General features: G+C 51.0%; 1 protein-coding gene across 5 annotated transcripts in view; it reads right to left on the bottom strand.

Annotated features, from left to right (window-relative positions):
- Window positions 1-14,542, bottom strand: part of ME3 (malic enzyme 3) — a 216,489-nt gene that overhangs the window by 63,400 nt on the left and 138,547 nt on the right. For all 5 annotated transcript variants that reach the window (XM_080817691.1, XM_080817693.1, XM_080817692.1 and 2 more), the window contains one exon: window positions 5,351-5,512. In XM_080817691.1, the coding sequence (XP_080673817.1) occupies window positions 5,351-5,512 (162 nt within the window). The remainder of the gene's footprint in view (window positions 1-5,350; window positions 5,513-14,542) is intronic.

Here is a 14,542-nt window from a genome sequence, read left to right on the forward strand (position 1 = left end):
CTCTAGTCTTCTTTGCTAAATCTGGTGGCCCTCGCGGGAGAGGCAGAAGGAATCTTGAAAGCGGGCAGGAGGTGTCTGCAGAGGAAAGTGCCGCCCAGCTGGGCAGCCCTTCTCAGGGTGCTCCCTCTGAGCTCCCTCAGGCCGGTCTGGATTTAGAATCAGAAGGGGGTCTGGGCTTTGGAGATGGACAGACCTTGGTCCAAATTTAGGCTCTGTCACTTCGGTCTGTGATTTTAAGTTTTCCTTGGAGACAAATTGTCGTGGAAAATAAAAATGGTTTCCTCCTCCTTACTTGCCCTATACTCGCTGAGCACTGGCTTTAAGCGGGGAAAGAGACGAAGCTTCTGGCTGGGAAAAATACTTCTCTCCTGTAGCGACAGGCCCACGGAGAGGTTCCTCAGGGAGCGTGGGGGACTGGGGAGGACCTGGGATTGGGTTCACGCTGTGGACACAGCATAAGTTCTCCCTCTGGGTGCAGGTTTGCCTACCGCTGTTCTCAGGGCCTCTGTTAAGTCCAGGGGTCAGCTACGAAGATCCTTGGAGGGGCGCCCTCGAAGGTCACGTGCACACAAAGCGAGCATGTCTGATGGCACCACAGGCTGAGTGTGGGCTGTTCATCAGCTGCGGTAGAGATACTCTCTTGTGAGGTGGACATGGCCCTTCAACCTCAGGTCTGCTGGCAGACCCACGCTTCCCCGGGACTCCAGCAGCACCTCCAGGGCCCTGGTGGCTGGTCTCTGCGAACAGTCTGTCCCCATGTCTCCCCAAGAAGACATCCACCCATTTGAATCCATTGAGGCTCAGGTGCCTGGGTGGCTTAGTGGGTTAAAGCCTCTGCCTTCGGCTTAGGTCATGATCCCAGGGTACTGGGATCAAGCCCCACATTGGGCTCTCTGCTCAGCAGGGAGCCTGCTTCCCCCTCTCTCTATCTCTGCCTGCCTCTCTGCCTACTTGTGATCTCTGTCAAATAAATAAATAAAATCTTAGAAAAAAAAAAATCCATCTAGGCTCAAGACTTCTGCCAGGAGAAGCCCTCTACGGCTGATAGGCCACCTTAAAGCCAAGCCCGGGGTCACCCTGCAGGACCAATCGTGCGAAGTGTTGTGAGCGCTGGGCTTGGAGTCAGACCTGGGAGAAGGTATTTCTGCTCTGCGCCCCTTCTCCTGGGTGAAATGAGGGGTTTTAATGAGAAGTACATCTGACACTCGAACAACAGCTCTGAATGGCACTGGTCCACTTATCTGTGGATTTTTTCCAATCAATATAGTACAGTCTGTAAATGTTTTTTCTCTTGTGATTTTCTTAATAACACTTGCTTTTCTCCAGCTTACTTCACGGTAATGGTACGGTATATACATACTGTACAACACACATCATACATACAACACACATGATATGGGCTAACTGGCTACTTATGGCATCGGTAAAGCTTCCAGTCGATAGTAGGCTATTAGTAGTTCAGTTCTGGGGACTGGAAAGTCATACATGGATTTTCAACTGCGTGGGGGTCAGCACTCCTCATTCCTGTGTTGGTGAACGGTCAACTGTAGCTCAGGTCCCTTCGAATGTGGGCAGCCTGTGACACTATCTGGCTGCATGTGGATGAAAGAAAAGACATAACTCAATCCACGCACAGCCACCGAGGCTGCCAGCTGGCGGGCTTATCTGGCGGTGGGGGGCTCCCTGACTTTGTCCCTTTAGAACTTAATCATGGGATAGCCCCTCTTCATGGGCTCGCTGCCCCACATATTTATTTTTCCGAACTTCCTTGGGGTCGGCAGGTAAGAGTGACTCAGAGCTTCAGGGCGGTGGAGAGCAGATGTTTTCCTTCAACAGGAAATGTCAAGGGCTGTTGTCCTTGACTCTGATTAGAGGTCCTGTAGCCTCAGGAGTTTTCACAGAGACACACACACACAGGCAGTCTAGTTATCCTGACACCATAGTTCCTCAAACAGCACTCTCCCTGTATGGACGCGTGGATGAGAGGTGAAGCGTCTCTCTCCTATCACTCTGGCTTACTCTGAGGGAGAGACACCCCAAGACTTCCAGGGAGGAGGGAATCTTGCAAATGGACTCAGTTTAAAAAAAAAAACAAAAACACAAAACTGTAGTGTGGGAGATCACATAGTGAATGTGTTTGGAAGAACGTAATGACCATCTTCCCAACATTGGCTACTTTGTAACTCTGGATTTTTGCGTCTTGAATTTTGTGAAGAGGGTCTGGTAGGAGTTTGCCTTTCTTTGGGGCAGGAGGACCATGCTCATGGCATCGGTAACCCCTGGGCCTGTGCATTCATGGGGCCCCTGCCTGCATGAAGCACCTCCTTTCCTGGTCTTCAACACCAAGTCTGTGACACAAAACACCCAACCCCTTGAAGCTGTGCGTGACGGCGGACAAGGGAGCTCCAGAGCCAGAGACACTGGGTTCCAACCCCGACTCTGACACAGCACTGGGGGGCCTAAGGTGCATAGTTCACGTGTGTGGGTCTCGGGTTCCTCATCTCACACAGCTTCGGGGAGAGTGAAATGAGATTCAAATCCACAACGGCCTCAAGCTAGGCCTGGCACACTGCAGTGCTGGGAGCTGCTTTCTCTCCCCCACCCCATGGCGCATGTGCCCCCTCTCAGCTGGGGACTACTCTAGTCCTTCCCGACAGGAGGGGGCAGCCCCAGGGAAAGTGCTCTCCTTTCCACACCCAGGAGAGAGAAGTGATTCAGAGGCCTAAAGCCCCAGGGGGAGAAGCAGACACAGGGAGGAGAAGGAACACGTTAGCCATTAAAAATGATCAATCAGGTGCTGGCATTGAAACACTGACGACTAGAATATCCTGCCCACGCCCTGGCTCTCTTGTATCTCCCTCATGCCAGGCAGAGTGCCTGACACCTACTAAACATTCAGGAAACTTTTGCTAAATAAATAGAAAATCTTCATAAAATAACATTAATCAAAAAAAAACGAGAACAAAAATACAGGCACATTACTCCATCTATATTGATGCATAGATGAATATTGGAAAGGAACACGGACGGAGCATGGTGTGAGAGATGCCATTTCCCTTTCAAGATTCTGAATAATGCGTTCAGGTTACTTTAGTAATAAAAATTCTAAAAATCACGAAATGACCTTTACTCCTGAAGCCGCAGGCACCCAGGCAGGCAGGTGTGGTATGGGCAGAGGAAGGTAGAGACGAGGATCGCTGCCCTGCCACTCCTGGCAGATCTTTTTGGGCAAATTCATTTCTCTGAGTTGTCAAGCATAAACAGGGTGGCCTGTGAAAAGTGCCTGGCCATGACTTACTCTGTGCTTCCTGCCTATCTTCATGTGGGTTTATTACAAGTTGGGGCTAGCTCTCAGTTTAGCACATCATTGCAGTGTTAGACCTTCAACGACACGGGGTCTTCGGCATCGGCTAGAGGCAACCCACGCCCTTCCAGGGGATACAGTGGCCTTAGCCTCAGACTCAGTCTTGCTTGGAGCCAGCTTTTAGGAATGAGTGAGTCAAGGTCTCTATTAAATCCAGGTGGAACACAGCACGAGGACCTGGATGAGAGGAACAACTAAAACAAAATTGACTACACTAATCCTTGCTGGCATGATTCAGTGCATGTTGTGACCGAGGGACCATTTCGGCAGGACCCAGGCATCTGGTCTAGGGAAGAGAACCACAGCACGCAACAGACCTTGAAGACTGCTCTTGCCACCCTGCTTTCTGTCTTCTAGGCTGGAGGGGAGGCATATGGAGAAGAGCTTTAGAGGCAGAAACCCTCAGAAACCTTCTGGTTCAGTTACTCGTTGTACCATGAGGAGATCAAGTCTGAATAGGTGCGGGGACTCACCTGGCTGCCCGTACTGCCAGGACCAGGGTCCCGCTTCCCAGGGCAGTCCTTCTCCCCCCCGCCCCTTGTCCACTCTCACCCCACTCCCACCCCCTAGGATTTCCCAGCTCTTAAGCGGACGTCTGCCTGGCTGTCCTCTCACTTGATGGCATCTGTGGCTAAAGCCTGCATAAGCATCATTCCTCCCGAGGAGCCACAGGGCTCACTCTTGTTTAGAAATAGGGGGACGGCCACACAGAGACACGGCAAGTGTCTTGAGAAAGATCACTGCAGTGCAGTGCATTAGTGCATAATGCATAATGCACTAATGCATTAGAATGCATTAGTGACTCACAACTAATGTGAGTCAAGAATCTAAAAAGTGACCACTCCCTTTGCTTCAACATTTCTGCTTCTAGGAAATCATCCTAAGTACATGATCACACATGGAAACAAAGACTGATCTGCAAACATGGGCTCAGAGTAAAGCTTGTATTTGCAAAAAGGCAAGAAGCAACCTGAGTATCCAGCTGTGGGAGCTTTCCTTCGTAAACTATGACACACCAGGGAGCTGACATTGTGCAGTAATGGCTAATGACCTGGGAGAAAACTCCATACATATAAAGTTATAAAAAGCATATACAAAGCTATATATTCAACATAAACCCTATTTTGGTTTTATAAATGTTTGGGGGGGGGAAGGCTGCGAGGAAATATATCAAAATGGAAAGCGTGATTGGTACTGGTGTATAACTGATATTTTTAACACTTCTCTGATTTTCTCAAAATTTTTCCCATTTAAAAAAAAATGAATTTGCACCGACTTTAAACTCAGAGATGCACGTCATTAAGAAGGAACTCTTGGGTAGTGTTTTGTCTTCTCTGACACAGGGACCCAGAGCAGAGCCTGCAGACACGCACAAACCCCATGGCCCAGGATGGTACCTGGAGGAGCCAACTCTTGCCTGTGGTTTGAGCTCCTTAAATCCCAAACCGTGTGGAATCTGTAGGAGGATCTCATCCACAGCTTGGGGCACCTTTTCTCCCTGGGCTTGCAAGACACTCACCTGACTGATTGAGCTATTTCAGTCCCTGGCCCTGGTGCTTTGAGCCTTAATTCTTTCATTGAGGCAGCCTACCTCTACAATGCTGGAAAAATACCGCCCAGCAGCCTCCATCACCTGGATCAAGGGACTCTCTTCACTAGTGAGTCAGAGAGAGGCCGCACAGGGCCACAGAGCAGGGAAGCAAACAAGGCCCAAGCTGGAGTCAAGGAGGGCACAGAGGGCCTTGAGGAGGAAGGAGAGCCAGGAGACCTGGTAGTCTGGAGAAAGGGAATGGGCTGGGCCAAAGCAGGGAGGAGAAAGGTCCCTACCTCTCAGCCATGCAAGGGAAGGGCGTTGGCGAGGGGGACCCAGGAAAGAAATGTCCCAACGCTGTGTCGCTATAACTGCCCCTCAAAGCTGCCCCCGCCCCCGCCACCTCCAGCAGCCAGCTTCTGGCCCCAGGGCTCCGGGCCTGGGTGGTGCGTTACCTCATTGTTGGTGCCCACATCCAGCAGGACGGGGAGGCACTGTTGTGGGCTGACCCCTCCGCACGCCGTGTACAGGGCCAGCTTGCCCACGGGGATGCCCATGCCGTAGCAGCCCAGATCTCCCAGGCCCAGGATGCGCTCGCCGTCGGTCACCACCACAGCCTGGAAATAATCAGGGAAATGCCTCTCGTGATGAAGTGCTCGTTTTGTCACTCCTCCCACGTCAGGCCTGACAACTGGACGCCCACCTCCTCAGCTGGGGGATGGAATGCTAGTCAGGGAAAGGGCCAAGGGATTCATTCCATGGCAGGTGGGAGTCCTTCTTCCTGTCCCCAACCCTGGCGGGCTGGTGAGAAGCCCACTGAGCTGGGCGGACACCTTAGCCCCACCCTGAGGTTTTGGGTGGGGGCTGCAGAAACAGTTGGAGGGAAACCATATCTGGTCACTCTCCCTCCATGAAACTAAGCAAATATTCCCAGCTCGAGATCTGGCACAGGGACATATTGAAAGGAGACCATGAGGGACGAGTGTTCACACTGCCGCCACAGGCCCAGGGTTTCGAGGCCGATGGAAGCGCCCTCTACTCCTGGGGTACACAAAGTCCAGCCTGCAAAAGGCAGGGCTCTCGTGGCAGCTGCTGGGGTCACTGCTTCCTATGAACCCCGGAGGGTTCTCAGGCTGTCCTGGGGTTACCACTGTGCTCTGGCAAATAATCGCTGGAGGCATACTACATGCTAGTTCGGGCTTACTTGCTAACAGATGCCGGTGAGGCGGACGGTGGTAGAAATTACTACGATTTTGACAGATATTCATTTACTCATTCCTTCACTACATATTTATGAAGCAGCTACTTGGCAGACACGAGGCCAGATCCTCTGCTCATCTGTAATCACAAGTCTGTATGGATTCAGGCCTTAAAGGACTAAGGGGCAAAAAAAGAGATGAAACATGTCTACTTCGAATTAACGACTCTGGGGGGAGAGTGAGGTGCAAAGCAGCACGAGGGCAGTAGGGACTGAGAGAAGGGAGAGTTACTGCCTGTAGGGTAACCTTTTGTAAGGGAGAGAGGACCCACGTGCCACCCCTTGGACAGGAGAAGGCTGTCCGTGGGGGGTACAGCGTGGAGGAAGGAGCTTGATACGAAAGGAAATTCAGAGGCAGGATAGTGGTGGGGAGGGTGTGGGTGCTGTGTGGGGAACAAGGAGATGCTGGTCGCATGAAAGGAGAGAACAGGAAGTCAGGCAGGAGTTAAACCATGAAGGGTCTTGAAAGTGAGACCACAGAGATGCCCCGGGGTGACAGTGAACTTGCTCATAGGTCACCCCAACCTGCTCACCATCATTGCCTTCCTCCATCTTGAAATGAGTTATGCTTACGGGGCCACCCCTCCCTCCACTGGAGGCTGGCTTTGACCAGGGCTTAGAAGGAGCTGAGGGATGGACATCCCAGAGCCCCACGTGTGGTGCTCCCGGGCATCACAGGGCTCAGCTCAGTCCATGCAGGTGCCACACTGAGCTCTGGGGATAAAGACATGAAGACCCATTCTTGCCCTGGGAGAGTTTATGATTCAGTGCCCAAAGGGCCCATGGCATCTTAGACATTTCTATTCTCCAGCTCTCTAAGGATAAGGGTATGCAAAGGCTGGTGCTGCTTTTTGGTAGCAATTAAGTACAGAGATTCTTACAAATACTCCTCTGCTTCTGGAAAGGGGACTTGGGGAGGAGAGGCAAGAGACCCACAACCATCATGATTTTCCCCCTCAGATTGATCCACTGCCTCTATGGGGAATGTTCTCAACCTGTATGCACCTGATTGTCCCCACAGCCCTGGCAGGTAGGTGAGTCTGGGACTCTTATCCCTGTCTCACAGGTGAGCAAACAGAAGCTCTAAGACCTTCCTGTTTTATACACATGTGTTAAGTATCAGCCAGATGCCAGGCACTGGACTGGCTGTTTCCACATGAGGTATCTTAGAAAGATTAGATGGCCTACCACGGTCACCTTGCTTGTGCACGAGGCAGGTCAGGATTCTAATCAGGCGTGGGGTTCCCAGCTCCAGGCTCCTTCTACCACCACGGCAACCAGGTTAAAGCGCCTGTGCTCTTGGTCAAGTTCTGCGCTGCCTCTGAGCCGATGCCCCTGGGGGAACCTGTTCCTTCACGCTGCTCAGACTCGGGGCATTTCTCCACCACCTCTCCTGATCAAAGCCTTCTTATTCGATTCCCATCCTCTCAGAATTTCTCTCCATTGAGAGACAGGGAGTTGACCAGAGGGGGGTAGCTCCTACTCCAGGGTGTTATCCCTACAACTCTGGGGCCTTTCCTGATGGTGACCAGGATCTGCAGGGCTGCCCCCCAGCCTGAACCTGGCAAGGGCCCTCTCCTGCATGGCTGCCTCCTCACTTCTGTCTGCCGCCCTCTCTCCATCGCACGGAGCTGGTGGTTGGGTTATTACAACAGCTTCACACCCGGACTCATCTTTCCTCCTTCCAGTCTCTCCTGCCAACCAATGTCACATACATTGTGTCAGAAGCCCATTTTCATTACTCTGTTCCCAGGCTCAAAGACCTTGAGTGACTTCGAACTGTCCATAGAATAGAATCCAAAACATTTAACATCTTAATGATCTGAGCCCAGGATATGTTCTGACTTATCTCTGGCTACTCGTCTGCACACAAGTACCTACTCCAGCCAAACTGGCCTCCTCACTCCTCCCAGACATACTCTGAACTCACATATGATCTCCTCCTTCTCAGCCCCAAAGTCCTCTCTGCTAGAAGGTCTTTCTCCTTCTCCCGCAGGCAAACCCTGACCATTACAATCTAATGTGATTTCTCCTAGCACTTACGGCTGCCACACAGCTAGCCTGCTCGCCCTTCTTGAACGCCTGCCTGCCACAAACATTGACTTAAGCACCTACTGCTGCCAAGCCTGCATAAGGTGCTGCATAAACATTTGGGTTCTTATTTAACATTTAAAAAAATGCACATTTTATCTCACCAAACAACCCAAAGGTTAATGGCAGGGGTCCTGGAGTCTGATAACCAGTATTTAAATTTAGGCTTCTCGATAATGCACCATATGTAATCTTGGCTAAACAGATCATTTTTCTGAGTTTTAATTTTCCACAAAATGGGGGATAATCAGACCTAACTCCTCAGATTTTTGTAATGATTAAGTAATATCAGTCTCATTTTAACCAGGTGCCTTCAGTAAGTGATCAGTAGATGGTTGCTGCTCTTTTGATTATAACAATGGTTATTATTTGGGACAAAGATCCTATATTGGATTTTTAGTTGTTTTATCTTCTCTCTAGTTCAGCATTACCACAAGAAGAGCATGCCATAAGCATCTGTTAAATCAGTGAATGAAATGGAACCAAGAGGAGCTCATGGTGGCCAATGGCCCAGAAAGTCAGCCATGCAAATCTTGAGGCTTCCACTAGTCCTCTCGAAGCACACATTGCCACTTGAATGTCCAATAGTCCTCCCAAATTCCTGAGTCCCTAACCAAATGAATCTGCTTTTCCCTTTATTCTTTTTTAATCAAAAAATTTTAAAAGATTTTATTTATTATTTATTTGTCAGAGAGAGAGAGAGCACAAATAGGCAGAGGCAGAGAGAAGCGGGCTCCCTGCCAAGCAAGGAGCCCGATGTAGGACTCCATCCCAGGACTCTGGGATCATGACCAGAGCCAAAGGCAGCAACTTAACCGACTGAGCCACCTAGGTGATCCTCCCTTTATTCTTCTAAACCTTTCACTTCTTCTGTCCTCCCTCCCTCTGTTACCTTGTATCTCCTAAGCTCAACACTGTTCTGTTACAACTCCTCTCTGTCATTCGTCAACCATAGCCAACTGGTCACCAAATTCTGCTGAGTCAATCTGCTCCTTACTTTTCTATTTGTTCTATGCATTGTCATTGCCTTGGGTGAGCCCATCCAACTCATCTGACCACTGCAATGGTCTCCTGATAGGGCTCTGCACTCTTGGATTTCCCCTTGGTCCATTGCATTTTTCCAAAGCACACCCAGCTTTGTCATTTCCTTACCCCAAACCTCCAATGGCTCTCAATGTCTATGAAATAAAGCTCAAACATCTTTGACTGGTGGTTAAGGCCTTCCACAGTCTAGGTCATCTGCTTTTTGAATTTCTTCCTTATCCAAATAAAAGAATTCCAACCTTGTATAAGGTTTGTACTTTCCTGACTACATGCCATTTTACCCCTCAATCCCTATGATCTTCCTGATCCAAATCCTACCATTCTTGTGTGCTTCCAGGAACAGTACAGGAGTCACCTTCCTCCGTGTTGCTCCCCTTCCAGAAGTTGTCACTCCTTCCTCTGAGTTCCCATGGCATTTTTCTCTCCGGAGCACCTATCACTTTCTTGCTTGTATTACAGTTAGATGAGAACCTCATCTTTCATAGGAGTTCTAAGTTCTTACGGGCAAGTAAAGGTTCTTGTCATCTTTGATTCTTCAGGTGCTTAGCATGTTGCCTGTGCTGTGAGAGGAACTGGATAAATGGTGGCCAGTGTGGACCCAACATGGAGAACAGAGGCTCTCCACAGGACTGCTTCGAACCTGGTGTGAATGAGCAAATTCAGGGAGAAGATGATGGATCCTATTTTTCATGACATCAATGGAGTTGGAAGCCAAGGGCCACTAGTGCAGTAGAGGTCAAAATCTGAGGACAAGCCTGAGCACGGTGGGTTTTAGAGTCCAGAAGTAACTATCAGTGAACTACAGGATCAGCGTTTTCTTGTTTGGATGGCACCTGAGACTCATACCTTCTCTGCATTTCAGATGACTAAGGGGAAGGGTGAGCCACATTCTTCCTCTGCCCACCTAGCTTAGACTTACAGCTTTTTCTGACTTATTGCCCATGTCCCCTGGCCTAGGTGGACCCAATGGGGATGATCTGAGACTGACCTTTCTTGCTCTAGCAAGAAAGTTTCCTTGGACTTGTAGCTATGTCATGGGCTCCCCATAGACCTCACCTCTTCCCTCCCTCTCATCATTCCTTTTTTCCTCCTCTTCCTCTTCTCTCTCTCTCTCTTTCCACAACATAACACACAGTTTGCAATTTCAAATCTTGTTTCCACCCTTCATAAGCAAACAGCCAGAATCCTTATCTGTAAAATGGGGGTAATAATAATCCCCTCCACTTACAGGTCATTAGAAATTGATGAAGTCACTTACGTAAAGCACTTAGCAGATGCTGCATGTAGAGGATATGAGGATGTGCCCCCACATCTCCCTTTCAGGACTCAAGGAGTCATTCCCTCAGCTGAGCCCTCAGGGGTCAGCCCACTCTGTGAATTTCCTTAACCAAAGAGAGCCACTTTGCCCAAGTCACACCCAGTTCTGAAGGGCACCCGCCCACAACCAATGACTGATCGATGCAGGGCTATAAGGCCTGGCTCCCTTGTCCTGACTAAGGGCCACCCTAACTCCAGAGGCTCCTCATGGGCTCAGCTGAGTCTTCCTTAAGGCCTCACTCTGCCCAACCTCTCCCTTGGCTTTCTCCTGTTTCCCTCCCCTCTAGAGGTACTGATCCCAAGAGCACTCCCTGATAGGTTAACATCCATCTCAGAGAATGTGTCTGAGGACACCCCCCTTCTGACCCCGAGGACAGAGTGGGTTTAACACCTGGTGGGCCTGTGCATAGCGGGCAGGCACCCAGCACCAGCACCTGGTCCAAGCTGGGACGCCCACATAGCTGGTGCTCAACCCCAGAGGCTGCTCCCAACCCCCACCCCCCATCCAGCTGTCTCTCAGCGCCTCCCCCTGAAGCTGCTGGGCCTGGGGTGAGGGAGAGATTTAGGAGACTGGGAAAGCTGTGGGGAGGAGGGCTGTTCTCAGCTCAGTCTTCCTCAGCCTTGGGGCAGTGGCCACTGTGGGAAAGAGTCAGAAAAGCAGTTCTCACTTCTCTCCATCCGTGATTTATGCCGGACAGCTCTCTGGGCGGCCTGGCCCACCCCCTCCCCCCTGAACAAGAGCGGCCTGCAAAACTTCGTGGTCCCCTAGCCCTGGGCTTTGGCATCACCTCCCTCTCTGATACCGCGGTTCACAGTTCTGCCTTCTGGCTGGGAAACCGCGGGAAGTCACCCTTTATCTTCTGAGTTGGTTCAGAAGCTCCTCTGAACCACTCCTTCCTTCTAGCCAAGAGGCTGCCACCATCAGGGTGTAAAGATACCCATGCCCTGGAAAACCGCCTCCACAACTCAGCAGCTGGGGAGGGGGTGGCTCAGCTGTAGGGCTCTGGAGGTGTCACCTCCTACTCATGGATGTCTGTGGGCAAGTCACAGACCTCAGCTCGCTCACTTGAGAAACGACACACCCCTACCCGTCCTTCAAGACCTACTTCGGGGGTGTCAACTGCACCCCTTCCTTCTCCACTCTGATCACAAGGACTGTGAGAACCAAAGGAAATAATGAGAGGGAATCCACACCAGCTCCAAAGTACCCTGAAGGGGATTCCCTGCCTAGGGAGGGAGACATTCATCTCTTTTTAGGGCAACTGGAGGAAACACACAACAAACAAGAAAGACTAGGGCTTAGAACATTCTGAACGTTTGAAAGGGCAGCCTTAGGGGTGAGGAGAAAGGACCCTCCAGAAAAGGCCAGTGGATGGGGCAGGCGGGAGACTCGGGTAAGCTAGGGGTGGGGGGTGGGGTGCCTGAGCAGCCCTGTCTTATTTACGTGCCCAACTATGGGCCCACTATTTAGCCAAACTATGGGCTCCTGGTTTTTCTAGAGAAAGCCATAAATCCAAGTTTGTATATTTCTTTTTCTAAACGAAGTCTCCAGATTTTAAAATATTGCTTACAAATTCAAAATTTTCAAAAATCACTGAGGGCCAAGTCAAATGTGTCTAGGGACCTCACTGGCTGGCTGCCCCTTGGTGGCCCGTGATTCCTGGGTAGGAAGACCTCCTCCTGGACTGCTCTTGGGCATCTGCTCTCTCTGCCTTGCATGGCTGCATGTGCCAGAGCCGTCCCTTCCACCTCCAGCAAGGACAAGGCCCGTTCGAGTGCCTTCCAGTTTTGTACAGACTTCATAGTTCGTCCTCACCGTAACAGAACAAAGACCAGAGAGGTCATCTGCATATCCAGCAAGTGAATGGAAGATTCCCGATGTCTGACTGCAAAGCCAGAGCTGGGTTGTCTATATAGTTACCAGGGACTGATCTCGGGGTCTCTCCAAAGGGAGATAGAAATAAAGGGTGGAGGGGAGGAGGCAGCCCCAGGCATTCCCTTGTCTGCTCTCAGCTCCTGCAGGGGGAGAGGCCAGCCAGTCCTGGGGATGCTAGCTCCTCGCCTCTGGGCTCCTCTCTTGGGCATCAGAGACACAGTCTATGCAAATGTTTCTGGGTCAGTCTCTCCCACCAGACTTTGGGCCTGTACACCTTCTTGATCCTGGGAACTATGGGGAAATCCTACAGATGTTTACTCAAAGAGTGTGGAGGGTAAGGGAATTAGATGCATTGGTCCAGATGTGCCCATGGAAGCTCTGTTTTCCCGAGAGGCTTCGGACGCCTCTCTCCGTCTGAGGCCTGCTCCAGTCCCTCCTGCTCTAGGGTGATCTAAAGCTCCATTGCTCTTCCTCTGAAATCACAAAAGTGGCTATCTCCAGATAATTGGTACTTAGCACTCACTATGTAGAAGGTTCTCAAACTACGTGTGTTGAAGTCAGGGAGCAAATATTTTGTAAGTTGCGCCCTGACCAAAGGAGCAACTAGAGCCTAAAATCCAGCCCACGAGCCCCTCACCAAGCCTCTGTGCCAGCCCGGAGAAAGGAGCACCTGTTTCCTATGGGTAAGAGGCACCGGCTTCCTGTCTGTCTCTTCAACAACTCCTAGGTTGTGCAAAAGCGTGCGTGTGTTGGTGGGGGCTGCACGCCCCTGCTCCGGGCTCAGTGTCTGCGGCCTCGGAGATGCTCCTCACGGCCGCTCCCTGGGTTCAGGCTCCTCGGGCGTCTACTGCGTGCCCACTCTGCACAAGCTTTCACCGTGGGCGAGCAGCCCAGGAGGGGGCCCAGGTCAGTCCATAGGGCCTCGGCAGCCTGTCTGCACAGGGCAGGCTGGAGTTGGCTGTCCATCCAGTGAGCCGGCTTCCCTAAATGTGCTCAAGATTTTATTGAGCTTCACCTTTGACATGCCCTAGAAACTTGCTTCTTCTGGGACTGAGACCAACACCTGCAGGGCCCAGGCCTGCACATACCGGAGTCTGAGCAGATAAGCAGGGCAGAAAAGCCCACACTCGGACAGAAATGTATGAAATGAGCTCTTCACTGCAGCCCTAAAGGCCACGGGCCCTGGTGGTGGCTTGGGCCCGGCTCTTAAGAGCCAAGCTTCTGCCTTTCCGGTTCTGGCTCTGAATGCTACCGCTCCCCAGACGGCCAGAGGTGTGTGGGGAGAAGCTGAGCTCAGCACCTAGTGAAGAGAGATGGGGGTAACTGGGGAAAATGGCAGGAACAGGAGGGAGGGCCTCTGCCTCCCATCAGCTCCAACCCTTCCCCAGCTCGTGTGCCAGAAATGCCCTTGCCAGGCAGCTAGCAGGTGTGTCGCATTTTTGCGCCCGCCATTTGCAGAGGCAACAATGATCTTAGACGTGAAAGCCCCTCATACTCTTCCACAGACATTCCCTGTGGCGGGAGGTGATCTGGGCATGTAGCCAGAGGCTAACAAGTTTCTACAGAGCTGCAGCTTTTAGATTTCAAAATGAATATATACTTTGCATATTACAGTATATCCTGCTTATTATATAAAAATGTTTTCTCCTCAGAGTATTTGAGTACAGCTTGTATTCCAGGCAGAAGTGGCAGGTTTCTTTCGTCACTCTGCATACAACTACCACCTGTCCCCCCACTCCCACCCCCCACTCCTGTGTACACGCAGGTGGGCAAGTTCTATTCACCATAAGCTTTGCCTCTTCTTGCAGAATGTCCCCACTCTATGTCCTACACTCTCCAAAGCCTTAGCCAGTCAAACTCTATCCCTCAACTCAAGGTCCCTGCTCCAATGTCACCTCACTCATGAAGTCTTCCTAGATTCCCCTCAGGCTGAAGGTGATCTCTGCCTTTTGGGCACACCCTCCGCTCTCTCTGTGTGCTTCATTTACCTCTGACCAAGTTCCTTGTTAGTCTTTTGTGTCTCTGTCTTATTTCCCCCAGAAAAGTCAGCTACTTGAGAAG

Source organism: Martes martes, assembly GCF_963455335.1.
Source record: "Martes martes genome assembly, chromosome: 10".
Classification (NCBI taxonomy): domain Eukaryota; kingdom Metazoa; phylum Chordata; class Mammalia; order Carnivora; family Mustelidae; genus Martes; species Martes martes.